Consider the following 27,855-nt stretch of genomic DNA (forward strand, 5'->3'; position numbering starts at 1 on the left):
GCTCACAGGCCTGCACTCAGTCTGCAGAGCCACACCTGCCAAGGCTAAAAAAAATTTTTATAAGAGTTTATTTGGGCCAAACTGATGACATATGCCAGGGACTAAGATCCTAAGTGCTCCAAAGAATAAGAGTTTTGCAGGGTCCACCTTGCCACAATTTAATGAAGTGGTTAAAAACTAGAATAAAGCTAGAGAGACTGAAATCAAATGGGTTAAACTAGAAAAACACTGAGAAGAAAGTGGGTTCAAACCGAAGAACAACCCTATGAAAGAGTAGTGATTTATCTTTCCAGGTGTGGTTGCGTCCCTTGATGTTCTGTTTAGAAAAAGCCACAGTGAGGTGCATCATCAGTTTATGAGATGTTTCTCGTTTCCGAGAGTGACCCTTGCTCCACACGATGACCAGATGGCCCATTTCTTGCCGGTAGATCCTGATCATACGTATTCTGTACATTCGGGGTTATTATTCCTTCCTTAGCGTCATGGCCCCTCTATCGGAACCCCAATACTGTCCTCCACATTCTGACTTCTGTCTCTTCATCTTGCTTCCTTGTTTAGTTGGACCCCATAATTTGTACATGTTTTTATGTTGCTTTTTATACAAACATAAAAGCCTGAATTATTTCTAAAGCTGAATAATAACCCCTTGGATGTAATAGGTACATGGCCTGACATATTTGATACAAATAATTTTCTTGCCCTGCAGATATATAATTAGTTATTGAAGAAAGTACAGAAGTAAAAAAAAAAAAAAAAGAAAGAAAGTACAGAAGTTGTACATATCCAAATTTTAATTTGTTCTTCTGATTGTTCCTAATTCATGCAAGATGAGAGGTCTGTCATTCTTTCACCAATGTGGTGAATATTATATTTTGTTAGTTTTTATGTAGCCCAGTATTAAAAATCGAATACAAATCTTAATGTGACATTTTAAAAATTATTAATGTAGGCCCTCTCTACATCACACTGGAGAAATGTAAAAACATTACATCTATTTTCTATTTTGAAATTGTGTGTTTTCTATTTTGCAATTGGTTTTTATCCCAAATCTAAGGTGTTACTGTGGGCGACTGATTGGCGACCACCACGGGGCAGACTTCACCCGGACCGTGTCAGCTGCCGGCGGTGATGAAAACGAACAGTGGTCTGTTGAAAAGCACACGACAAGAAGCCCGACAGATGCCTTTGGCACTATTAATTTCCAAGATGGAGAGCACATTCACCACGCCAAGGTTCGTCAACCCACATTATATTGCTGGTTTTTAACAGTGGATATGACCTTCAAATTGTATCTCCTCATCATATCCCCAAGAGTAGATGACCAGATGACCAGGTTTCATTGCAAAATTGGATTTGCCCTGACTGGCATGGCTCAGTAGGTTGAGTGTCATCCTATCAGCAGGGGTGTCCAACCCTTGGCCCATGGGCTGCATGGAGCCCAGAATGGCTATGAATGTGGCCCAACACAAAATCGTGAATTTACTTAAAACATTAAGAGATTTTTTGGTGATTACTTGTTGCAATGTATTTAATGTGCGGCCCATGACAACTCTTCTTGTTCCAGTGTGGCCCAAAGATGCCAAAAGTTTGGACACCCCTGCAAAGTGAAAGGTCACTGGTTTGATTCCCGGTCAGGGCTCAAGCCTACTTTGCAGGCCAGGTCCCTGGCTGAGGCATGTGTGAGAGGCAACCAGTCTATGTTTTTCTCATACATCGATGTTTCTCTCCCTCTCTCTCTTCCTCTCATCCCTCTCTCTGAAAATAAATAAATAAAATCTTTAAAAAATATTAGATCTATGTTATTAACCTTTTGCCAAAAATGACCTGACATTTATCTTTCTTTTATGTCTCGGGGCATTCTTCCTTTCCCAGGCGTGGCCAGCTCTTTATTTGATTGGACTCTTTCAGCAAGCTTATGGCTTCTGTGGAAGATAGTGGGTCGTTGCTCTTGCCAAAGGGCTGCTTTTGTGGAATGTAGAAAGTTGCTACCAGACAGCAGGCTTTACTGAATCATGGTCACAGCAATTGCTACTAACTTGTGGCTATTCATGCCTGCTAAGTCGTTGTGAGAGCCTCTTCTCCCGGAGAGAATGGGGGATTCTCTCTGCATCCCCTGAATTATAGTACTGGGCACTCCAGGCCAATTTTGCTCCTGTCCCTCATGTGGTAATTTTGCATGTGATTTGCATAGTATTGGCAGGTCAGATGTCTCCCAGTGTTCTCTGGAGCTTGTAAACCACCTGCTGCTTTATTAGAGGCAGCTCTCTGAGGTCAAAATACAGGGAGAGCCCAACTCAGGAAAGGTCGGAATCAGCTGTATGCTGGAGTGTGACCATCAGTTGGATGGATTTGAAACAACAGCTCTTAATAGTGCAATCATAATGAAGTTTCATAATATAGTTGTACAGTAGTCTGCATTTTCAGTTATTAGTCCTCTTGCATTTAACTTCATGCGTTGTTTTCTTTTTTAAACTTTATTGTTCAAGTGCAGTTTTCTGCCTTTCCCCAACCTCTCCGCCCCCACCCCAGCCATCCCCACCTGCCTCCCCTGATTCCATTCCCACTTGGTTTTGTCCATGTGTCCTTTATAGTTAGTTGTTCCTGAAAACCCTTTTGTTGGCAGGAAAACTGACTTCATTCTCTTCTCCGATCCTTTTGGAAGCTGAATCTTAGTACGTATGTAATATACCGTATATAATTTTCCCCTTAAGTTCTAGTCTTTTTGCTTCTTATACTTACTCATAATCACCTTCATTTACTCGTTTTTAAATCTATTCAACAATTATTTATTGGGTGCTCATACTTTGCTATGCCCCAAAGAGCATACGTTCCAGGGACTAACATCGGTACATTGGTTTTGTCGGGAGGGAGGAACCAACTTTCCTCTGCCTTCAAGGTTCTCCTGGCTGGTCTAATAGTCAAAAAGACATGAGACAGATTAGCAAGAGAAAATAACCAGTTTAATACACCCATCTGTACATACGTATGGGAACCCAGCATACTTGAGGGAGTTGGAAACCCGGTATGCAGGAGAGACTCAGAGACAGAAAGGGAGATTGAGGTATATGCGATATCCTGAGGTAATGCACCTTGGGGGCTCCAAAGGGTCTTTGCAAAGTGGTAAGAATAGACTTCAGTAAACAGAAGGTCGCCCTGCCCTATCGGTAGTAATTAAATGGAGGGGCTGAAGTTTCTCTTGAATTGCCTTTAGCTCACGGTAATCTGCATACCACTGAGGCACACCTTCGGGTGGCTCATTCTGAACCCCTACAGTTACAATCTGGTAAAGAAAACACAAAATAAATACACAATTACCATAGAGGCTGGGGACGCTCTGAAATGGGAATACAGGGTTCTTTGACAGACTAAAAAGAGTGACCCCTGTTTTTCTGGGGCTCTGTGTCAGTGTCCCAAAAGCTGTCTGAAAGTAGGGACAGCTTAGCTGAGATCAGAAAGGTGAGTGAGATGCTTAGTGTTCGGTGAGGCTGAGGGGTAAGACCATTTTTGGGAAGAGGAATACCTTGTGCAAAGGCCACGGCAGAATACGGCCCATTTAGGAAATCTGAAAGTATGGTTAGACCTCCTGGTCACCAATACATTTTACACTTAGCGTTTGGTTCCCGCTACCTCCCATGGAGAATGGGTTTTTGGATCTCCAGAAGAGAAGTGTCTGTTCTTTATATTTAAGCCCAGAGTTGCTCAGGTTTACTGTGAGCATTAGCGAAGCTTGTGAGAGCCGGTTTTTCATCTCCCTCCCCCGCATGCCCCTTCTCAGTTGTTTTTCCCTATCACCACATTCCACAAAGGATTTGAGGTGAATCTCTGCCAGTGTGAGTCTGCGCAACCTGCGGGAGGGAGGGAGTTATAAGGAGGAGGGGAAAGAGTCATTAACCTTTAGCACATTCTTTGGTTGGCCTTGGGGAGAAAGACTCTAGTGCTGATATTTTAGTTAAGCAAGATTGTTTATCCTGCACTCTCAAGGAGAAATATCTTCTAGGACTAAAAGGACTTATAGTTGAAAAGAGAGGGGCACCTGGGAGAAAGTAGGGATAGAGAGAATATGAGCTCAATCAGAGCTGCCCCTCCCCCAGACCCTTACTCATTATTCAGAGAAACAAGCCATTTCACAAAGGTCAGCGTGTATTTTTTCCTACTATTTGAATATGTAATAAAGCCATGGCAACTGAGTCTCCTCGCTTGGGAATTGCATTCTAGTAATCCTTAGATTCTTTCTATGGCTTGCATTCTGGGATGTTTCAAGAATTTCAAAGATAAGTGGAGAATTATTTTAAAGTGCCATCACATGCTTGAGGATAGTGTGACACTTCCTGTTTGTATCCCACCTGTGGTAATTTTTGGCATAATTTTATGATTAATGGTTTCTTCTTGCCCTCATTTACATCCTTTTCTCGCAGTCGGTCGGCTTATGCTTGAAGAAGGCAGGCTCCTCTCCACATGGTTTTAATGGCCTGGATGTGGCTACCTCCGCTGGAAAGAGCCAGTCACGTGCTGTAACCTTAGGCAAAAAGCAGAATGATTCCGGGGCTAGCTACCTGCTGGTTTGGGTTTTCCTCATCTTTTCTTTCTGTTACATTGGCTGGTCAAAGATAACGACACTTTTGTGACAAGGGTTTATTTTGAAAAAGAACATTTTCAGAGGGATAATTATATATAATGGAAATGATTAGAATGTAAAATTTATAAGAAATTGAATGTATGTACTCTTGGATCTTAAATTATGCAAATATCTGAAATGGTCAAGTAAACTAAAAGCCATAGCATTTATAGAAAACCCGTTTCACTTGTTTCTAAAACCTATTTTTTTTGGTGGTCAAAGGGGAATATGTATTTTTTTTTATTGTTTATTCTATTACAGTTGTAATAGAATATTACAACTGTAGCAAAAAATTGGGACAACGGGAACATGTCCCAATTTTTTCCCCTTTGTCCCCCTCTGCCCATCCCACCTCTGTCACCCACGGTCAGTCCCCTCTCTGTCGTCCATGTCCATGAGTCATTCATACACGTTCTTTGAACTAGGCCTTTTTGAAAACGGGTTTACTGGAGTAGTGATTTTTGCCACTTTGAAGTATTCTTGCCTCACCTGAGATCCGAGAACATCGTGGCGCCAGCCTTGAAAACCAGAGGAAGCCTTCCTACTGTGACTTGTAATTCTCAGAAGCAGCTTAAAGAGGGTGTGGGATCCTTTCAAAGTAAATACTTCCATTATGTAAAGATGAACTTTTGAAGAGATGGCAGACTCTTCCTTTCAAGTTGTGGCTATTTGAATTCCTTTCTGCTTGTTTATTATTACCTGGTATTTGTTTTTCACTATTTTGTGTATGTGTGTATATGCGTATCTTCCAGTATATTAGAACTTCTTATGATACAAAGTTGGATCATCTGTTACATTTGATGCTGAAAGAGTGGAAGATGGAATTGCCAAAGCTGGTGATTTCTGTCCATGGGGGCATCCAGAACTTCCAGATGCCCTCCAAACTTAAGGAGATCTTCAGCCAGGGTTTGGCCAAAGCTGCGGAGACAACGGGAGCATGGATAATAACTGAAGGCATTAATACTGGTAAAGCACACTCCATTGTTAAACACTTTTTAAAAAAAAAATTCCCTCTGCGTAACTGTGAACAAAGCAGTGTGGCAGCTCCTCCCCAGTCCCAGTGCTCCCAGGAGATGTGGTGGCATGGGGGAGAAAGACAAATAGCGCAGTGACTGGCAAAGAAACCCAGCAGAACCATAGACCTTTCCTGGAATGTGGTTTCTACCATTGTTAAATATGCTACTTGAGTTATATAACTTCTGGTACATGTTTTTGGTAAAAAGAAAATAGTCTTTCATGAGCTTTGGACTATGGTGAGGTTAAAAAGGACATGGAAGCCATGCAAGTGTGCAGTGAGTGGGCATGGACGTGAGCTAAACTCACCATGGCCAAGTTCCCAGGCATTGGAAATCAGTGAGGCATGCAAGGGTTGCATTGAGTGTATTGGGCATGCAGAGCTAATTAACTACATAATTGCCATTTCACTCACTGTCTCTATCACCGACTCTTTCATACTCCTTGAAATATGACACTCAAGAATTTTATATGGTACTCTCTGAACCTCTAACCCTATTCCTTTGCATCAGTATTTATGAACTGTCTGCACAATGGAGACTCACTGGGGGCTTTAAAAATACGGATGCACAGACCTTGCCCCAGATGCCCTAGAGTTTTTCTGGGTGTAGCCTCATTAAGTATGTGCAGCTGCAGTGTCGAGAACTAGTAACTTCACAAACCCTCCTCCGTTACCAATCACCTGTTATGGTTCTGACACCAATTCTGATGGGTGGGTTCTTTCTCAACACATTCTTTGGTACCAGTCGGGTGTCCGGTAATTCAACTCAATTCTGACACTCTGTCTGGAAACAGCTTCAGATTCCATGGGTTCAGGGCTCAGCACAAGACTGTCCCCAGTGCAGATGCTAATCTTAAGTCCAAGTGGTTACCTGTAATTCTGACCACCTGGCTATGAATCAGAGGTTCCCTTGACACTCTCCTTTGGTTTGATTAAATTGCTAGAGTGGCTCACAGAACTTAGGAAACCAGTTTGCTCACTCGATCACCAGTTTCTTATAAAAAATATATATAACTCAGGAATAGCCAGGTGGAAGAGATGCATAGGGCAAGGTATGGGGAAAGGAGCACAGGGCTTCCATGCCTTCCCCTCTTCTCCCCTTGTTCACTCACCTGGAAGCTCTCTAAACCCTGTCCATTTGTTTTTATGGAGGCTTCATCATGTAGGCACAATGATCAAATCATTGGCCATTGCTGATTGAACTGAATCTCCATCTGTCTCCCATCCCTGGAGCTGAAAGTTCCACCCCTCTAATGGCTTGGTTGGTTCCCCTGGCAACCAGCCCCATCCTTTGATGCAGTCCAAAAGTCACCTCCTTAATGTACCTTTGTTAGCTCTCATCACTCAGGAAATTCCAAGGGCTTAAGGAGCTCTATGCCAGGAATAGGATGAAAACCAAATATAAATCACAATATCACAGTGTGGTTTTTCATCTTTTATTTCTCTCTCTTTTGCTTTTTAATCTTGACTGACTCTAGGCAATGTGTCCTATTACATTCAGCCCATCCTTTAAGTCTTCATTAGATGCCAATACACCCATGAAGCATTCTCTATCTCAGCTCACTTCTGTCTCTTAATTTCTATAGCATTCACAGCCGGTGGCACTGTAGCATTCTACGCTTTTCCTTACTGGTTAGGATGAGTCTGTGTGCCGGTTCCTCCTCTTGGGTGAGAGCTGGAGGGCAGGGCCGCACATCTGCTAGGCATTGAGCAACACATGCTGATTCAACAAATTATTTCTTCTGACTGAAAGGAATGAAGGAAGCACATGATTGGAAAAAAAAAAAAAAAGCAAAATAAAACCAAGGGATTTGGCTTGTCATTAATGGGTAACCTGCTTGTTTCTTGTGTACATTTTATTGAGATAATTATTGTTTTGCATTCTTGGTAGAAGGTGGAGGTGGTAGAGTTCTTAGTTCATTGATAGTACCTATTTAATTTCCAGTAAAAAAAATGGGTGGGCCCTGACTGGGAAGCTCAGTTGGTTAGAGCGCCGTCCAAGTTGTCAACAACTTTTCCTAACAATGGTCTTTTGCATGTACTTGTCTATTTGTGTTTTTCTGGGAGTCATGGTGTTTTGCACGATTTGTGAGTTAAACTTTGACTTCTAAACTGGTTGTTCACAGGAGTGTCCAAACATGTTGGGGATGCCCTGAAAGCACATTTCTCCCAGTGCTTGAGGAAAATCTGGACAGTTGGAATCCCTCCTTGGGGTGTCATTGAGAACCAGAGAGACCTTATTGGAAAAGACGTAAGTAAGCAATCCTTTCACGACAAATGAAATGAACATGTATCCGATGCTGACTTAGCACTATACTTGGATATCTAATGGATGTCTGGAAGGTAATATACCCAGAACCAGCTCCGGGCTTCCTACTGCCTCCCTTCCCCTATTTTAGAAAACGACAAGCCCATCCTTGCAGCTGTTCAAGAAAAAAAAACCTTGGTCTCATCCTGGAATGATCTCTGTCTCATGCCTCAAATCCAGTCCATCAGTAAATCATCTCAGCTCGAGTTTAAAAATAGATCCGGAATCTGACCCCTTCTCATTACCTCCCCTGTTATTGGGCAGGTCCAGGCCACCATTTTCTGTTACCTGGACGATTATAATAGCTCTCATCTTTGTCTCTTACTACAGTCTATTCTAAATACAGTAGCCAGAATGATTCTTCTAAAATATAAACCCATGCTACTCCTTTGTGAAATACCTTCAGCGGGTCCTGTCTCACTCACAGCAATAGCCAAGCTTTGCTGTAGCCAAAAACCCAATAGGTTTTTGTGCATTTTCAAGCATGGCTATTATATTTTGAAAGGCCTTTTACATTGCAATTCCATTTATTTACATTTTTGTTTATCATGTATGCTACAGTTCTCCCAGTTTTTATTTTATATAATTTGTGATCATTAGTCCATAAATAAAAAATATGTATTAAATCTATCAATCACTTTCTTTTTGGTTTCTGGTCTCAGCATCATCATTAGGAATTATAAAGGTAAATTTTAAGGAATAATGTTTGTAAAACTTATAGTGCTTTTTACATTCATTCATTTTTTTAAAAGATTTTATTTATTTACTTGTAGAGAGAGGGGAAGGGAGGAAGGAAGAGAGGGGGAGAAGCATCAATGTGTGGTTGCCTCTTGAGTGCCCCATACTGGGGACCTGGCTTGCAACCCAGGCATGTGCCCTGACTGGAAATTGAACCAATGACCCTTTGGTTTGCAGGCCGGCACTCAATCCACTGAGCCACACCAGCCAGGGCTAATTATTTCTTTTAAGCTTCACAGCAACCTTCTGATGTGGAAATTATTATCATCTTCATTTTCACTTGAAGAAAATCCATCTGAGAAAGGAGGCAGGAATCACTCAAACTTAGTAAGCAGAAGAGCCTGGACTTAAACTTGGGTTCTCTGACTCCAAATCCTGTCCTCTCATCTTGTAAAACAAATAAGAATTAGAACAGATTAAGGAAGAGTCAATAAATATTAATAAAGGCCTGGATGTTTCATATACAGTAGATGTATTGCCATTTGGTTGGCTATTGTTCTTCATGTCATTTGGAATACTAGAAAAAATCAGTGTCAAAATCTTACTCTGAATAGATCTACTAAAAGCATGTTTCGTGGACAATGGTGTGATCTGTGTACTGATGCCAATTCTTGAACTGTTTTCTAATCTTCTGAAGTAACATAAATACTGAAATTGGAAATAAATATTTAGAACCATTTTTAACAAAGTGGCAGAGGTGTGACGTCCAAGTGTGTGGTCAGTGGGCTTACCTTGCTGAGCAGGGGGTGTGCGAGTGGTGTTGAACTTGTGTTGTTGAGTTCCACGAGCAGAACTGCATACCAGGCATGCATTGTAGGACACATTGGCCAATTCAAAATGAGAACTCATAAAAAAACACATTGATCTTTCACCACACATAGTGCTTGAGAAGCACTGCTCTTGGTAGCAAGCTGTGCTCTTTAACCTCAACAGGAACTCTGCTGTGCATAGAAATAAGCCTTTGAGCACTTGAACTGAGGGAAGGATCTTGAGTTCCGACCCTCCCTTTTCCTTGCAGGTGGTGTGCCTGTACCAGACTCTGGGAAACCCACTCAGCAAGCTCACCGCACTCAACAGCATGCACTCCCACTTCATCCTGTCCGATGACGGCACTGTGGGCAAGTATGGAAATGAGATGATGCTCAGGAGGAACCTGGAAAAGTACCTGTCTCTGCAGAGAATACACAGCCGTGAGTTCACAGGGGTTCAGCCAGCAGGTGCTGGCTGGGGGCCTGCTGTGGAGCTAGGTGCTCTGATGTCATCTATACAGAGTAGGGAGGTCCAAGGCAGCCCTGCCTTAATGTGTGTGAACCCACCACCAGAAAAAAAACAGGGTATGAGGTGGTATAGAGCTGTGGATGACAGTTGGGACAGAGGAAAAAGTACATGGAGGACCGTATAGACAGGTGGAAGAGTGGAGACATAGCAGAGCCTCCAGGCGTCCTTACAGTTGATGGATGGATGGAGAGGGGAGAGAATGGGAATGGCTGAAGAGCAGTACAGAGGCTTGCCTGAGAAGACTGGGGCTATGACCTTTGATAGTCAGGGGAGATGGTGACATTTCATACATGAGTGGGGTGGCCCCAGACAGCAGAGTGGTTGAAGTCAGACAGGGCTTTTAGAAATAGGACCGTGGAAGGTGTCCATGTTGTGTGCTGCTGAGTGGTGCTTTGAGAAGGCCGTTTGGTAGTATCTGTAGGAGGGAGAGGCAAGAGGAGGGCCTGCTTCGGCGAGCATCCCTGCGTGGAGAGGGAGGACTCCTTGCAGGGAGGAGGAGGGCTGGGTGCTGCCTGGAGAAATGGAGACTTTGTCCAAGGAAGCAGAGGTAGCCGCTGCCTCTTTCAGTGAGTTAAATCTTCCACAAAATACTCCACCGTTTGCGGTAGAGGGGCAGGCAGTAGGAAGGCCCTCGAGAGGTACAAGTGCTCGTCAGCCTTTGACTTTCTGCTGGGAGAGGCTGAATGGCTTGAGTTTTGGGCCTTGATTCCCCAAGGCAGCAGAATGTGGTGAAGTCAGACCGACCAAAGCTCTGCCATTTACTCCCCGTGACCTTGGTCAATGGAGTTATCCATCAGTTTGTTTTCTTAATATAATGAAGGAACTGTCTACTTCTACCTTTTGCTGTGAGTATTAATTTAGATAAAGTATGTTAGATGTACCTGCAGTGGTACTGGGTACATAGTATGTCCTCAATAAATGTCTGTTTCTTTCCTCTTATGGGGTCATCTCCTGGTTGGGGTGGGGGGCATGGGAGGGACTATGGGAATTATGGCCACTTAGAGCTTAGTGTGAATGAAAGTTAGAGACTCCTTTACCCGTAGGTCAGGAAAGAGGAGAGAGAATCACGTGCGCAGTCCTCTGTGGGGTGGGGTGGGTAGGGGAAGGGAGAGGAGGACAGGTCAGGGATCGCCGTGAACGCGTCTGAAATATCAGTTACCGGGAATGTCCTGTTGCTTCTACTGACCTGTGTTTGCCACAGGAATTGCTCAGGGGTTCCGTACAGCACTCTAAAGTGTGCCCCAGGAGAGCAAAGCCTTGGTCTTTCTTATTTCCTATTGATTTCCCATTGGAGGATGAATGAAAACAACCCCAGTTTACAAACACTGGCAAGCAACATTCCTGCTTTCCAAGATCTTGAAACTTAGGATTTCCTGGGAGGGTTTCACTGTTTGTGGAAAAAGAATGTGCAGTCAGTTTCAGTGGACTGGTAACATTTATGAATGCTACTGAGAACCAATATGAAAACAACAAAAACAGTAAGCCCCCTGCACATACCACACTCACACACACAAAAAGGAAGGATGGATGGAAGGAAGGAAAGAAGGAAGGGAGGGAGGGTGGGAGAGAGGGAGAGAGGGAGGAAGGAAGGATAAAACCCTCAAGAAACCCCAAATACTTATATATCAAAGCTGATCTTTATACCTGCCATGCTTGTTAAGGAGGCTTTCTACTATATTTGTATTTGTCATTGATGCAATTGAAAAGGGATTTACTTGTATAGAATGAAATTACTTAAATATTATGTTGTTTTAAACCAGAGAGATTTTGAAGATGCTGTTACCATATAGATGCTATTTTTATTTAACGTCCAAGCTTCTGGCTTGCCTTGGACTACACCAGCCTGAGTCCAAAAGACAGAGGGGCTAGAGCAAGTACCGAATGTATGTGGTGATGGAAACACTTGAGTCTGGAAGTCAAAATGGCTGATTGGCCGAGACTGGGTTGCTTCCTAACAGCGTGGTGTTGTCTGCCATCCCAAACAGGCTCAAGACAAGGCGTGCCCCTGGTGGGGCTGGTGGTGGAAGGTGGTCCCAATGTCATCCTCTGGGTGTGGGAGACTGTGAAAGACAAGCACCCAGTGGTGGTGTGTGAGGGCACTGGCAGGGCTGCCGACCTCCTGGCCTTCACCCACAAACACTTCGCAGATGAGGGGTAAGTGGTTGACTCTCACTTTGGAAACTATGGTGACTATTCTTTCATTTTAGTTCTTTAAGCTCTGCTTTTATGTGGGCTGGATACCCTTGGAGGACAGAGGTAGAGATTGGAATTCATTTTCAGTGATTTTTGTATGTATTTATCAAAATGCCTTCCAGTGATGCCAGTTGCTGTTTCCTTAGCTGAAGAATGACCTGCCTCTAAGGGATGCTTGAGCCTTGCCTGAGCTTCCGGAAAAAGCATTTTCAGGGAGAGTGAGGGAGGAGATGCTCTTGCAAATGGCCATTAATGCTGAAAAAATTCTACAGTGAATGAGGAAACCAGCGTTGGCCCAGATCACCTTCAAGTTCATTCACCATTAGTAAAAATAGCAGGAATTGGGGAAATTGACATCCTGGCATTTATATAGTGTATTTTGGGCTTACTTGAGGTTTTAATTCTTTTCTCCCTTTTTAAGTAAGAAGATTTTTCTCTAGCCATCCCTATGTCCAGGGTTATTTTTCCAATATCAAAAGCATGATAGATATTTCTACTGTCTAAGTAAAAAAAGTGCTAATGAACTAAGTATTAACCCCACTAATTTACTTCATAAACTTTCATGCTTATGTTAGAACTGCATTTTGAAGATTCTTTCCTTACAGTTTCTCTCCCTTTCAGCCCTGAGCTCTCTGGTTGCACCCACTACCCCTTCCTTACCCTTCCATACCTCTCCCTTTCCTATAGTCACCCTTGATGAGTGATTTTAACCCTTTTGGGCTTTCAGATCCTTTTGAGAATATGATGTACATAATTTTTGAAGCTTGACTGCCCCCTGGAAATCTATCAGCTTGAGAACCTTGCCCCAGAGCGTATTCTTTCCAGGATCGTGGTAGATCAATCTATTCTCAATTTCAAATTCAGACTCCTGGTGATGCTGCTTCTCTTTGCTTCCCGATCATTTTCTTCCTGGGCAGAACTTTCCATAGAAGCCTCAGTCAGGTAGGGCAGACGGTTGGTTTTCTTGTACTGATGTTGCTGTCTTGTCCCCTTCTCTGCATTGTGTCACGTCATGGCCACTTATCTCTCTCCAGGACCCTTCGTCCTCAGGTGAAGGAGGAGATTATCTCCATGATTCACAACACTTTCAACTTCAGTCTTAAACAGTCCAAGCACCTTTTTCAAATTCTGATGGAGTGCATGGTACACAGGGATTCTGTGAGTATGATGAGGTGATGACTCAACTGACTTAAAATGCTAATTTTTAACAATTATACTGTTAATTTCACAATTTTTTAAAGTATGGAATTTTTCATTTTTTAAAAGATTTTATTTATGTTTAGAGAAAGGGAGGAGGGAGAAAGAGAGGGAAACATTGATGTGCAAGAGAGACATCAATTGGTTGCCTCTTGCACCCCTCCAACTGGGGACCTGGCCTGCAACCCAGATATGTGCCCTGACCCAGAATCAAACCTGCAGCCTTTCAGTTTGCAGACTGGCGCTCCGTCCACTGAGCCACACCAGCCAGGGCTGGAATTTTTTATTTTTAACTTTGTATATATGACCCTTAGTTGAGTAACTTGGCTTCTTAACCTTCCACCCCTTGTTTCAAATTCTCAACTGTACCTGACAAAAAGCACTTAGCAGAGCAGTAGTACAGAAAAGTGATTAAGTTTAATGAAATGCATTTTATATTTCCCACAATAATCAGTAATATCAAGAAGGAACTAGAGAAGGCAACTAAGGGTTTGTACATGCCAGGAATTAGGTTCTCAGCTCCTGTACAAATGAGGGTTGATTTTATTCATGCACTTGCAGGGGCTCTTAGGTGGGGGGAACCAATGTGTGAATTGTAGAAGTGTAATTTTCCTGTCTTTATGGGACCTTAGAAATTAGGGTTCCTCTTCTGTGGTTGAGGACCCTCAGATTCAGTGGTCGTAAGATATTTACCCAAGGCTGACTGTCTGGGGCTAGCTAGCCCTTGCCAATCCAGGCTCTCTCTTTGTTAAACACTCCCTCTACTGTACAGAATATATTTTCATTTGGAAAGACTGAGACACATTCATTAACAGCAGGAGACCTTTTATAATTATAAGTAATACCCTTATTGTCTTAAAAAAGCAGTCGCACGCTGGCACGCACAGGACACTGACGTTGTGCTAACAGTCTGTGCCGTTCATCGTACTTGCTCACTGGGTGCATTGTAATTGCCTCACTTATTTCATGACAGATCTTTGAGGGTTCACTTTTCATTGAAAAGCAGAAGTCTGAGTTTCTAAGCCTAGGTGAACAGAAGGAGCCCATACGGTATGCCTTTGAAATGAGGAAGGATTTCCTGTGCATGAGGAACGGAAATGAGTTTTCTTACAGCACGTGCACAGCAAATTAGCGTAGGAATGCTCTTTTAGATACATTCCCTTAGAATAGATGGAACTTTTTAGGTATTCTCTCCCCCTGCAAGCCCTGAGTTCTCTATTACCCTATGTAATTTTTTTTCTCCTTTATAAGTAAAAAAAAAAAAAAAATTTAACTTTGAGTGATATTTGACATTAATGAAGAGTGTTTTCCCCAATTCATTTGCTCAAGAATGAATTTGGTGGGTACTCTTGGAAGCATTTCTTTGCTAATTCTCAAATGTATGCCTTTCTGTTTTTCAACTCTCATAGATTATCACATTTGAGGCTGATTCTGAGGAGCTGCACGACCTGGATTTGGCAATCCTAACGGCTCTGCTAAAAGGTGAGGGTCTGAATAGGGTCACAACTGTTCCTCACCTCCTGTTTCCACATTCATTGGCTCTCTGTGCTTCAGATGTTGACATTTTAGTGAAATTTTAAAAAAGATTTTACTTATTTACTTTTAGAGAGGGGGAGCATGGGAGAAAGAGAGGGAGAGAAACATCAATGTGTGAGAGGTACATTGATTGGTTGCCTCTTGCATGCCCCAACTGGGGACCTGGCCCGCAACTCAGGCATGTGTCCTGACTGGGAATCGAACTGGCGACCTTTCTGTTTGCAGGTCTGCACTCAGTCCACTGAGCCACACCACCCAGAGCATATGTTGATATTTTAAATAGAACATATGATTTTTCCTTTCTTTTACTCTAGGTACAAGTTTATCAGCATCTGAGCAATTAAATCTGGCAATGGCCTGGGACAGGACGGACATTGCCAAGAAACATATCCTAATACATGGACAACATTGGAAGGTATAATAAAAATGGAAAAAAAATATTGTGTTGGTTTGTGAGGGAGGGGCAAAAGAGGAAACTGGAGAAGAGGTTAATTGGTTTGGGAGGGGTATGGGAGTAGCATCTTTGTAGCTAAGTGCCCAGAGAATATGAACACATTTATCTCATTTATTTTGCCTCCCTGAAAACATTTTTTTCCCTCTGGCTCTGCAGATTAATTGAAGCTGATAAAGTTGAGGGAAAGACAAAATAGAATTTTTTATTTTTTGTTTAGATTTAACTTTTAAAAAAAGATTTATTATTTTATAGAGAGAGGAGAGAGGAGGAAATTAGGGAGAAAGAGAGGGAGAGAAACATAGATCGTTTGCCCCAATTGGGGTCCTGGCCCGCAATCCAGGCATGTGCCCTGACCAAGAATTGAACTGGTGACCATATGGTTAACAGTCTCATGCTCAGTCCACTGAGCCACACCAGCCAGGGCTTTAATTTCATCTTTATTGAATTTTTTTTAATATTACCTTTTAGTCCCCTTATATCCCCTGCTGCCTAGCAATCACCACACTGTTGTCCATGTCTATGAGTCCTTTTTCCTTTTTGCTCAATCCCTCCACCCCCTAACCTCACCCCCAAGTAGCTGTCATCTTACTCTCCATCTGTGAGTCTGTCCCTATTTTCCTTGTTAGTTCAGTTTGTTCATTAGATTCCACATATGACTGAAATCATATGGCATTTGTCTTTCTCATGACTGACTCATTTCACTTAGCATAATGTTCTCCAGATCCATCTGTATCGTCCCAAAGGGTAAAATTTTCTTCTTTTTTCACAGCTGTGTAGCATTCCATTGTGTAAATGTCCCATAGTTGGTTCATCCACTCATCTACTGATGGACACTTGGGCTGCTTCCATATCTTGGTGATTGCAAATTATGGTACAATGAACATAGGGGTGCTTAGGTTCTTTTGAGTTAGTGTTTTGGGTTCCTTTGGATATAGCCCCAAAAGTGGGATCGCTAGGTCAAAAGGCAGACCTGTTTTTAATTTTTTGTTGTATCTCTGTACTGCTTTCCACAGTGCCTACACCAATCTGCATTCCCACCAACAGTGCAAAAGGATTCCCCTTTCTCCACATCCTTGCCAGCACCTGTTTGTTGATTTTTTGATGATAGCCATTTTGACAGGTGTGAGATTGTATCTCTTTGTGGTTTTAATTTGCATTTCTCTGATTAGTGACATTGATCATCTTTTCATAGGTCTTTTGGTCATCTGTATGTCCTCTTTGGAGAAGTGTCTATTCAGGTCCTTTGCCCATTTTTTAATTGGATTGTTCATGGTTTTGGTGTTGAATTTTATAAATACTTTGTAAATTTTGGATATTAACCCCTTATCTGATGTATCAGCAAATATGTTCTCCCATTCTGTGGGTTGTCTTGGGTTGTCTTTTTATTTTGTTGGTGATTTGCTTTGCTGTGCAAAACCTTTTTAGTTTGATGAAGTCCCATTTGTTTATTTTCTTTTGTTTTTCTTGCCTGGGGAGACATATCTGATAAAAAAATATCTACGAGCAATGTCTGAGATTTTGATACCTATGTTTTCTTCTAGGATTTTTATGGTTTGGGTCTAACATTTAAGTCTGATCCATTTTGAATTTATTCTTGTGTGTGGTGTAAGAAGTTGGTCTAGTTTCATTTTTCTGCATGTATCTGTCCACTTGTCCCAACACCATATATCGAATAAACTATCTTCAGCCCACTGTATGTGTTGCTTCTTCTGTTGCATATTTACAGACTATACAGGTGTGGGTTTATTTCTGGGCTCTCTATTCTGTTCCATTGATCTGTGTGTCTGTTTTTATGCAGCACCATGCTGTTTTGATTACTATGGCTTTATCGTTGGAGGAATCACACTACCTAATAGTTTGATATTTGATATTAAGTAGTGTGATTTCTCCAACGTTGTTCTTCTTTCTCAGGTTCCCTGTTGCTATGTGGGGCCTTTGTGGTTCCATATAAAACTTTGAAATATTCTAGTTCTGTGAAATATGTCATTGGAATCTTGATAAGAATTACATTGAATTTATAGATTGCTTTGGGTAGTAGGGACAGTTTAATGATGTTAATTCTTCCTATCCTTGAACACAGTATGTGCTTCCACTTATTTGTATCTTCTTCGGTTTCTTTAGTGTCTTATAACTTTCCAAGTACACGTCTTTTACATCCTTGGTTAAGTTTATTCCTAGGTATTTCATTTTTTTGAAGCAATTGTGAATGGGGTTGTTTGCTCGATTTCCCTTTCTGTTTGTCCCTTTATTTTTGGCATATGAAAATGCAACTGATTTCTGGATATTAATTTTGAGAATTTTTAACTTTTTCAACGGGCAGATTTTTATGTTGTTATTTAAAACTTTAATTTAATTTTTTTACATTAAAAAATAGTAAGTGCTCCTAGTAGAAATTAGTTAAAACAGAAAAATATACACAAGAAAAATTACCTATATTGGTAATCAAAATTACTATTAACATTTTATTTTTAAAAATTACAGTTGTGACCATACCACAGGTAGATTATTTTTGGGTCAAACTAATACATACATATTGTTTAAAACATTAAATTGTACTAAATGTATGCTAAAAAAAAAACAAAACCCCAGTTGTTCTTTACCCTGAGCCAAGGTACGTTTGACCTTTTTGACCGTTCTGATATTTAAAAACCTTCATATTTCTAAATAATCATGTTGGTGGTGAAATGGCACCATGTGTTAGACCTGTGGAGTCAGATCTCGGTTCAGCGAACCTCGGTACTTGAGTTCCAGCTAATCACTTGGACAAGAATCAAACTGTAAGAGAAAGTTTCTTTAGAAAGTCACAGAGGTAGAAGAAGTGAACTGTAGAAGAGATGGGCTCAGGACACGAGTTACAGGCGAAAGAAGGGCCCTTGGAGAAGTATAAAGGGAAAGACAAAGGGGTGCTGGGTCCTGTGTCCCAAGGGCTTTCAAGGACTGGGATTTCAGGGGAGGTCCCAGGAGAGGATCTCAATAGAATATTTATCAGCTTTCGAGGTGTGTCCTTTTAGGGTTCAGGTCTCTACTGATTGGTCAGCCCCAGGGCAAGGGGATCATTAATCATCATAACTGGTCCTGATGCCAGCTGTGACACCCTCCCCCCCCCCCCCTCCCACCTGGCTTTGCTGCTTTTCTGGGTCTGGAGGTGACACACAACTGAGGCCTAGATGTTATCTCTAGTTTCAGCAGACCTGAGGCCAACAGACCCGAGGCTTTGTTCCCAAGATTATATTCAGATTATATTCAAGATTATATTGATATAGTTCAGAACCTCATTGTCCTCAGAACCTCATTGTCCTGAGGGCTGAACGTGTAAGGGAGTGGTTGTGTAAGGGGTTGTATGGGAGTTATATGAGACTGTTCTCTGGTCCCCTTGTTCCTCCTCTCAGGGAGTCTACCACATGCCTAGCAACATGCCAGTGGAGGAAAGGTCAGGAGAGGGTCTGAACCACAGAGATGTGAAAAGTCAGGGGGTTTAAACCTCATGACCAGCAACATGCTAGGGGAGGGAAGGTTACCCTGGGGATGAGGTCCTTTTCCTCCCCCAGTTTTGCTGGTTGCTAGGCACCTGGGACTTTCTGCCCTGGAGACCTCCCATACCTGGCCCACTGCCCTTGTTCTGCTCAGGCTGTCTAACTGCCTAAATGTAGTAAGTCACATTGCTGTCTTCTGATGTGTCAGTTTTAGACACCTCTCAATACTCCTCTCTGTGGTCCTCATTGCTGAGATCTGGACCGGTGGCCTGCTGTTCCTGGTGCGGGACTATCATTCTTCATTGTTTTGGGATTTCCCTCTTGTGCTATTGTACCTGTTTTCTGTATTTCCTGTCTTCCTCATTCTGGATTTACTTGTTTGTTTTGGTGGTGTGCATCCTTCAATAACTTTCTGAGAAAAGGAGTATAGAAGATTTTGAGGACTGACATACTTGAATAAATTTTAATTCAATATTGGAAATAATTCTCCTAGAGTATTTTGAATATTTAGCTTCTAATACCCAGCATTGCTGCTGAGAAGTAAAAATCTTTCTGTTTTCTGATCCTTTGTGACCATTTTCCTCTCTTATGGAAGTTTAAAAAAAATTTTTTTTTCAGTGTTCTGAGATTTCACAAATACATATATGTGTTGTTTTGGGTCTTTATATCCATTATGTTGAACATATACTTTCAATTTGTCAATCATGTGTTTCTCTTCTGGGGAATTTCCTACCCTGTTTTCTCTGTTCTCTTTAAGGAATTCCTATTAATTAAATGTTGGACCATGGATTGCTCCTTTAATCTTATTTCTTTTACCTAATATGCATATTCTTTTTGTTCCTGGTAGCATCCTATTAATTTCTACTCTTGATCTTAGCCAAAAGGCTGAGAAGTGATAGCATGCTATTAATTTCTAAGAGCAAATTTCTTCTTTGTCTTTTTTTAAAATGACATCCTGAACACAAATATCATCTTTTATTTCTGAGGATATTTAATGATGGTTGTTTTGAAGGTTTCTTCTTTCTGCATTGCCTGATTCCTCTTAGTTGATGTTTTGTGGTCTGTTCTCTGGACTTTTTGAGAGTGTTGGATAGAAAACTCGTTAGAAATTCTGAGCCTGGAGGTATGAACTTCACAGTGGAGTGATCTGGCTGCCATTTGTTGGTGGACCTGGGAAGTCAACATATTCACGTCTTTTCTCTTGTATGAGTCACAATACCAGAAAAGAATACTTCAATCTCCTGCCTCGAGGGTAAAAGCCTTGTTGCTGGTATTGTGGAAGTCAAATGGGGGATGATGACTGGAAGAGTCCCGACACTAGGAATTCAGCATATGCACATTTATTACATCCTGGTGCTGCCAGAATTCTGTGGCACAGATTTGTTTGGTTGTTAACTTTTTCTAGTTTCAATTTCTGGAGACTTTCAATTTCTGGCTTTCTGGGGACTGCTAATTCCACTACCACTTTTAAAATGTTGTTCTCTTGACCTCATTCTTGTGGATTCATTTCTCTCTTTCTTTTCTTTTTAATCCTCACTTGAGGATATATTTATTGATTTGAGAGAGAGAGAGAGAGCATTGATGGGTTGCTTCCCCTATGCTCACTGACCAGGGATCAAACCCATATTTGCCCTGACCAGGAATTGAACCTGCAATGTTTTGGTGTGCAGGACGATACTCCAACTAACTTAGCCACCCAGCCAGGGCTTCCTTCTTTCCTTCCTTTCTTCCTTTATCTCTTTCGTTTTCTCTCTCTCCCCTTCCTTCCTCCTTCCTTCCTTCCTTCCTTCCTTCCTTCCTTCCTTCCTTCCTTCCTTCCTTCCCTCCCTCCCTCCCTCCCTCCCTCCCTCCCTCCCTCCCTCCTTCCTTCCTTCCTTCCTTCCTTCCTTCCTTCCTTCCTTCCTTCCTTCCTTCCTTCCTTCCTTCCTTCCTTCCTTCCTTCCTTCCTTCCTTCCTTCCTTCCTTTCTGTCTCTTTACTATAGTTTTTAATGGGGTTTTAGGTAGGAATAAAAGTAGATGAATGTGTTTAATTTGCCATTTATACTCACAAGCCAGGTGTAGTTTAAATAGAAACATACCAAGTTATGGAAAAAAAAAGAAAAAACCTCAGAGTTTTATTAGAATTGCATTAAGCCTGTACATTTGTTTGGAAAGCATTGAGATTTTTATAATAGTCAATATTCCCACCCAAGAGCAAATTTAGTCAAGATGTCCTTTATGTGCTCAAGTTCACTTTTTGTTATTTCTTCACTCAAGTGCTGAAGTAAGCACTTGAGTGAAGAAATATTGTATTTTTATATTTACTATGTCTGTATAGTCTTCAGTTCAAATACACATAATCATTTAATTATTTCTACTTTCTTAATTGTCATACCTTTTATTTATTCCTACCCTCTGAAGCCTGGCTCACTGGAACAAGCAATGTTAGATGCTTTAGTGATGGATCGGGTGGATTTTGTGAAGCTCTTAATAGAATATGGAGTGAACCTCCATCGCTTTCTTACTATTCCTCGACTGGAAGAGCTCTATAATACAGTGAGTACTGGACCATTTCATCAGTCACCTCCTTTAACATTTACCTTAAGATTTAACTGGAATGTTCAAGTCTTCTTGACTGTTCATGTTCGAAGATAGATGGCTTAGAGAGAGACAGACTTTTCATCCAAAGGAGAAATATCTTTACAGGTTCCGTTTGATCCGAGGGTCATTTCTGTATTTCCCATTGTTAACTACACAGAATAGAGGCATAAACTAACATAAGAAAATATTGTAGTAAGACTATAATTAATGCCACAGATGTGAATAAGAGCAAATTAGTTTTATTGTGTTATTGAAAGCATCTCAATCTAAGGCTGCTGTTAAAATTCTGTACCTGCAACTTTCCTACACAAACACTTACTGAAACTAGACTGACTGGCTTACTCATTGTAAAAACACCAATTGCTCGAGTCACGCACCCTTCTTGGAGTGTCTTTCCTTGTCCTTCGAGCCTTAGACTTTCTTCAAAACCCTGTCAAGTCCTGTCTTTTTGACCTGTCCCTACGGTACAAATTACTTTCAACTTTTGAGCACACACATATTCATACTGCTGGTCATTTTGCGTGTGTAAGTACTCATTCTTTTCTATTACACTGTAAAAACTCTGCAGAGAAAGTACATACATTCTTCATTGACTCCCTCAGAAGCTTGATTGAACATAAGTGTTCAATAAATATTTGTTGATGCAATTTGTAATTGTGCAGCTTATATATGTTAAAGAGTGGTTATAAATTAGTTAAAGTTTGTTTCTGTCTCATAAAATTAAGCCCTTACTACTACCTATATACATCTTGCTTTGAAAAGTACTTCAATCTAATTATATCTTCTCTTGGAAAACACCTTCCTTAGAATTAATGTGACTTAAGCTTCATTACTAAAGATGTTGAAGAACATTTCTGGTATTATGGATTATTTATACATTCTGAAATAAAGTCCCCCTACCCCCTAGCACATGGTAATGAAAAGGTAATTAAAGTTCTTCCCTTTGTTCTTTATTACAGAAACAAGGACCTACTAACATGCTCTTGCATCATCTTGTCCGAGATGTGAAACAGGTAACCTAGTTACGAAGGTGTGCAAATTTCTTTGTGCATTGCCTTAACTTTGTGATGGACCTTTCACTAGATTTTGCTTTGTAAAATGTAGATTTGGATCTTTTAGTGAATTGTCTACCCTCTTTACCAGTGACTGAACAATTTCATCACCAAACCACACCCTTACATTTTTCCTATAACTTACTCTGTTTTTAAAGATTAGATCCACCAAGTAAGTATCATTAGTTAATAATTATTTTCTCTTACAAGTACAAATTGGAGATATATAAAATTTCTAATGAAAACTTCAGCTCAATGTGGTACAGCTGTATTATCCATGATGATGATAATACCTGTTGAAAATAAAGACACTTCCTGGTACTCTTGTCTTTATCAAAGGACTAATATGTGATTTCCATTGTTTTTGTTATTATTGTTTTGACTATTATTAATAATAGTCAAACTATTGCTTTGATTATTATTCTTTTGACTATTGTTTTGGGGACTCTCACTTCTTTTCTAAGCATTGTTCTAGGGAACTAGGATGGATCCCACTGCTCTATATCCTTCCTCATATTTTGCTCATTGTGTTTTCATTGAATTTTCATTGAGTTAAATCAGAGTAAAATAATCTGTCCCATTACTTACCAGAACTTCTGAACTGTAACAGATTTTTATGCCTTAATTTCTTTTTTTTTAATTACCAAGAACTTTTATTCACATGTGCAGAAAACTGGGAGTGCCTTTTATTTGTCACCGTAATTAATTTCCATCCATGACACATTTGAAAAGTTCTTTCCTGCCCTGGCTGGTGTGGCTCAGTGGACTGAGCCCCAGCCTGAGAACTGAAATAGTTGCCAGTTCGATTCCCTGTCAGGGCACATGCCTGGGTCGCAGGCCAGGTCCCCAGTGGGGGGCGTGTGGGAGGCAAGCACACACTGATGTTTCTCTCACGCCTTTTCTCCCTCCCTTCCCCTCTCTCTAATAATAAATAAATTAAACTCTAAACAGAGAAAAAAGAACACTTCTTTCCTCATTTATCTTATCTAATATCTTGATGCAGAGAGTACAGGCTTTCTGGTTATGTGGGCGTGGTGGCACAGCCAGAGTGAAGGGACTGCGGACGAAGACATTTAGTTGGCAAATTAGTAGTAAGCAAAGTGACAATGTAAATTTAATTTGCACTCATTTATGATAGATCAAAACGATTTTCTTTATATTATTTCCTTAAACTCTGATTCTATCACAGTAAACTGAAGAAAAAGGAATGAAAAAGGTTAAATAGGCTATTAACTAGCAGCAAAAAGGAGCATAATTTTATTATTTCTTGAAAAAAGTAAATTATGACTGAAAAGAAAATTTACACGCTTACATATATACATATATATCACTTATTTCTTGTTCAAAGCTTCATTAATGTTATTCACAGAGATCTTGTTCAGTGGTCCGTGTGCCTTTAAAAATGTTCAGGGGCCAAAATGATTTTCATTTAGACTAAGATCCATGTACTTGGAAATCTGCTGCTCAGCTCTCCCACCAGCCATAACAATTAGTCTTGACACAACCTTATGTTTTGACATCTCGTTTGGTTCTGCCATTCTGTGTTCTTTATTTCTATTCTACTTTCCATATTCTTGTTTTATGTATGATGTTGTCATCACAGTGCAAGGTGTTGCAGCCATTTCCCTAAAGAGAGAGGTGGGTTATTTAGCACGATGTTAATTTTCAATTGCATACATTCGGTGTACCTTTCAGTAATATTACTTCTGTTGTACTAGCTATTTCCAGTTAAAGACAATTTTTATACCATATTTAAATGTATTTTATTCTAAAGAATGTGTATGCATGAGAGAGAAAAGAGTGAATAAGCAGATATAAGCAGACATCAGACATTCAATGTCTATAAAACTAAAACCATATTAAAGGTAAGTATCCTTTCCCACATGAACAAGCAGTTTGAATCAGTAGCTGGCCATATTAGTTGATCGGTTTGTAAAGATGATTGAAAAGTATGAGTCCGCCTCTTTGCAGTTGATTTGGTTATGTTCTAATGGCATGGGAAAAGCGGTAAAAAAACATCTGAAAGTTATAATTGATCACATGTTTTTGTTTCAGCATACCCTTCTTTCAGGCTACCGAATAACACTAATTGACATTGGATTGGTAATAGAGTACCTCATTGGTGGAGCGTATCGCAGCAGCTACACTAGAAAAAATTTCAGAGCCTTCTACAATCTCTACAGAAAACATAAGGTAGCACAATTTAAAAGTACTCTAGTAAAATAAGGATAACTAATAATAATACTTTTTAAAAAGTGGTTTGGGAAGTTCAGATGGGAATACTTCTAAAATGAACATTCTATTTATCAATGTTTTTTGTGTTTTCTCTGTGCTAGCACTCTGGCCTGGGATGGACATAAAGGTTAGGAGTGTAGAAACTCAAAGAGGAAACAGATTTATGAATAACTAGCCATAATAAGAAACATAATATAACATATACTATATTGACATAGATGTAATGTGAAGAGAAAGGTTATGGGGAGAGATGACCAGTTCTTTCCTTCCTTCTTCTTTTGAAAATACAGAACTCTAAAACTTCATAGGTTTAGCTCTATAAACTCATAGTAGTCCATAGTCTAGAATGACAAATTTGGGACAAGTATGGGGATTATATTGAAAGGTGCATGCAGAATGTACTTAAAAATACACGGTTTACCCATTTTATTTTTCGTCATAGTTTTAAAAGTCTGGGAATGTAGAGTCAGACTGGTTAATTGGCTAACAGAGAAAACATTCTTTCTTACAAGTGCCTTCATGGGTCAGCAAACCGAAGAGACTGATTGCTATTAAAGGATGAAGTGTTAGAGAGGCAGGCTGAGCATTTTGGGTTGAGGGAAAAACAGAAGCAATGAAGAGAAGCACAAAGCTGCGGACGTCGGGGTGTGTTTTTGCAGGCACGAGGCAAGGAGACCTTTGTCGTGGGAGAAGTGCCAGGAGGTTATGAGGGATAGAGACTGGGAAGGTAGTTTGGGGGTACGATCACATGAAGAGTCCAGAATATCAAGCTATTTTTGACATTTATTTAGAAAGAATTAGGTGAAGTGGAAGCCCAACTTGACTTTAGGAAATGAAATAACAAAACAAAAAGAAACCCAAATTGCACAGAGAAAAGGTTCTCTATTGAAATTTCAAAGGCATAGAGACACGCTTGAGGTGTCACCTTCTTCATTTAAACAGACTACACCTGGCTGTGTGGGTACCAGGGGCAGGTATAAGGACTGACCATGGTCTCGGTGCCGTCTGGGGGCAGCAGGCTGGGCGCGTGGCATGGTGCCCTTTCTAAAACAGAGCAGGAAATTGCCCATTTCTGAGTATTTTCTAGTGAAGAAGTACGGAGTTCATTGTGTTGCCTAGTAAATTAAATCATAGAGTTACAAATACATGGTTTGGAGTTGGAGATGTGGAACTGAAGCTTCGTTTGCTCATTAGTAGTTGTGTGATCCTGAGCCAGAAACGTAACCTCTCTGTGTGTCAGTTCCCTCATCTATGAGATGACAGTGATAATACTCCTTTTTAAAGTGTATCAAGAGGACTAAATAAATAAATCTGAAAAGCCCATATTTCTGTTTTTTTCCCAGAGGATATAGAGTAACTGTTAATAATAGTAATCATTATGACTGTTACTAATGATACTATTAATTCTCTATCACCATAATAATTTAAGTATTATCTTTAAAAAGTCTTGACCACGTCGCATGTATGTCTAATTTATATCCATAAAACATAAACTAAAAAATAGATAAAATTGTTCAAAGCCTATGATTTGTATCATAAATTTTTATTCTAGTCCCTTTACGAATGCTTTTGTTTTTCTTTCTCATTGATGAAAGCTTCACGCTGATTAGCAATGAGTTATGTTGTTATGCCTAGCCACTGGATTCCGAAGGGCGATATTACATAACACGTGGAAAAATTCCATAACTTTCTAACTTAACCTTAACCTTGGAGCTGTTTGTGAATGGGAAATTTTTCTTATCAGAACTATGTATCTTTATTGCCTCTTCTGAGCTTGTTCCAGGTATGGAACATCATTGATTTCTAATGGAATTTCCACATAGAGAAGGAATGTGGATGTGTAATTGGGAAGAAAAGAACACCTTTTCTAAAGTGTTAGGAAATAACAGTGCCATTAACAAGAAGAATATCATGAGGGGCTCTTTTTGGGTCAGTGAGTAATTAATTCGATTAATGATTAATTCCTAATCATGAATTAGACAACCATGGGATATTTGGTAGGACACAATATTATATTTGGTTTTCATTACTGTCTAGACATAAAATGTTCAATGTTACCACTATAATATTCCTTTTCTCTTTTTGTTTTATTTTAAAAATAAAATAATATTCAGTATATGCCAGAGAGTGACCAGCTTTGTTCAAACCCTTTCCCAGCCCCCTCTTCCCCAGAGATGTGGCTCAGAAAATAGAAAAGAATCTGTGGAAAGCACACTGCACTCCCAGTTCATCAGAACTGCCCAGCCTTACAAACTCAAGGTACCACCACTTATTTTTAGATTTGAAAAAAAAAAGTTCTTGCATACTGAGATCACTTCTTCATTTAAAATTGGAGAAACGGTTTGGGTAAGCCAAGGGGAAGTGGGATTGAAGGTGGGAGGTTGCCGTGGGTGGGGCGGAGGGAAAGTGGTGGTGGGAAAACGGAGACAACTGTATTGGAACATCAATTAAAAAAAATTGGAGAAATGGAGGCACAAATAGAGGGACCACTTACAGGTGCCATAAACAGATGGTGCAAATCAAAAGCATAACACGGCTGTCCTGAAACAATGAGCAAAATGTCATTGGTCCAATGAGGACCGAGCACCGGGACCTGAATAATACTGGGGTTGACACTTCATCCGGCCTTCCTTGGGCCAACTGCCACCTGGTCCACATGGTGACTCCAGCAGTCAGTTTATGGGACAGCATGAAAAACGTAACCATTAACCCAACCCCAAAACTCCCTCCCCTCTCCCTGAGCCTGATTAGATGTGACTACTTTCTTATTCTCCTTTAGTTCTCCCTCAGATTGTCCTTATGCATCTTATTTCTTCCCTTTGATGACTTCTTGAAATTAAGTTTAGCGTAATATTATGGTATGACAATGATAATGTGTGTGCACATGTGTGCACATTATTGTTATCCCCCCTCTTCCCATGTGACCTCAGCCCCACTTGCCTCTGGGGACGAATACTTTGCTCAGGAGTGTTTGTATAATTGGTTCCTATGTTGCCTGAAAGACGTTTGCTTTCCATAGCTCCTAGAAGGAAAAGATATTTTATAAAATACCCTCAAATTAACCATAGTGCAGTAGGATGGGTATTGCAGTTGAGACTCATACACAGTGTTAGGGAAGGACGTGGGGGTTAGAGAGTCGCATCTGCGATGAGCAGTAGAGGGTGCGTTTTCAGGTGGAGA

The 27,855-nt window shown here is 40.6% G+C and overlaps 1 protein-coding gene across 4 annotated transcripts in view; it reads left to right on the plus strand.

Annotated features, from left to right (window-relative positions):
- The window catches only part of TRPM6 (transient receptor potential cation channel subfamily M member 6), a 149,602-nt gene that overhangs the window by 56,772 nt on the left and 64,975 nt on the right, over positions 1-27,855 (plus strand). For all 4 annotated transcript variants that reach the window (XR_006654807.2, XM_045191439.2, XM_045191442.2 and 1 more), the window contains 12 exons: positions 1,055-1,232; positions 5,368-5,581; positions 7,757-7,881; positions 9,695-9,866; positions 11,940-12,108; positions 13,182-13,305; positions 14,754-14,826; positions 15,195-15,295; positions 21,209-21,343; positions 22,348-22,401; positions 24,496-24,633; positions 26,833-26,934. Coding sequence is in view for 3 of the 4 variants with exons in the window: in XM_045191439.2 (XP_045047374.2) it covers positions 1,055-1,232; positions 5,368-5,581; positions 7,757-7,881; positions 9,695-9,866; positions 11,940-12,108; positions 13,182-13,305; positions 14,754-14,826; positions 15,195-15,295; positions 21,209-21,343; positions 22,348-22,401; positions 24,496-24,633; positions 26,833-26,934 (1,585 nt within the window). In the remaining variant the exon portion in view is untranslated. The remainder of the gene's footprint in view (positions 1-1,054; positions 1,233-5,367; positions 5,582-7,756; positions 7,882-9,694; positions 9,867-11,939; positions 12,109-13,181; positions 13,306-14,753; positions 14,827-15,194; positions 15,296-21,208; positions 21,344-22,347; positions 22,402-24,495; positions 24,634-26,832; positions 26,935-27,855) is intronic.

Source organism: Desmodus rotundus, chromosome 1 (genome assembly GCF_022682495.2).
Source record: "Desmodus rotundus isolate HL8 chromosome 1, HLdesRot8A.1, whole genome shotgun sequence".
NCBI classification, from domain to species: domain Eukaryota; kingdom Metazoa; phylum Chordata; class Mammalia; order Chiroptera; family Phyllostomidae; genus Desmodus; species Desmodus rotundus.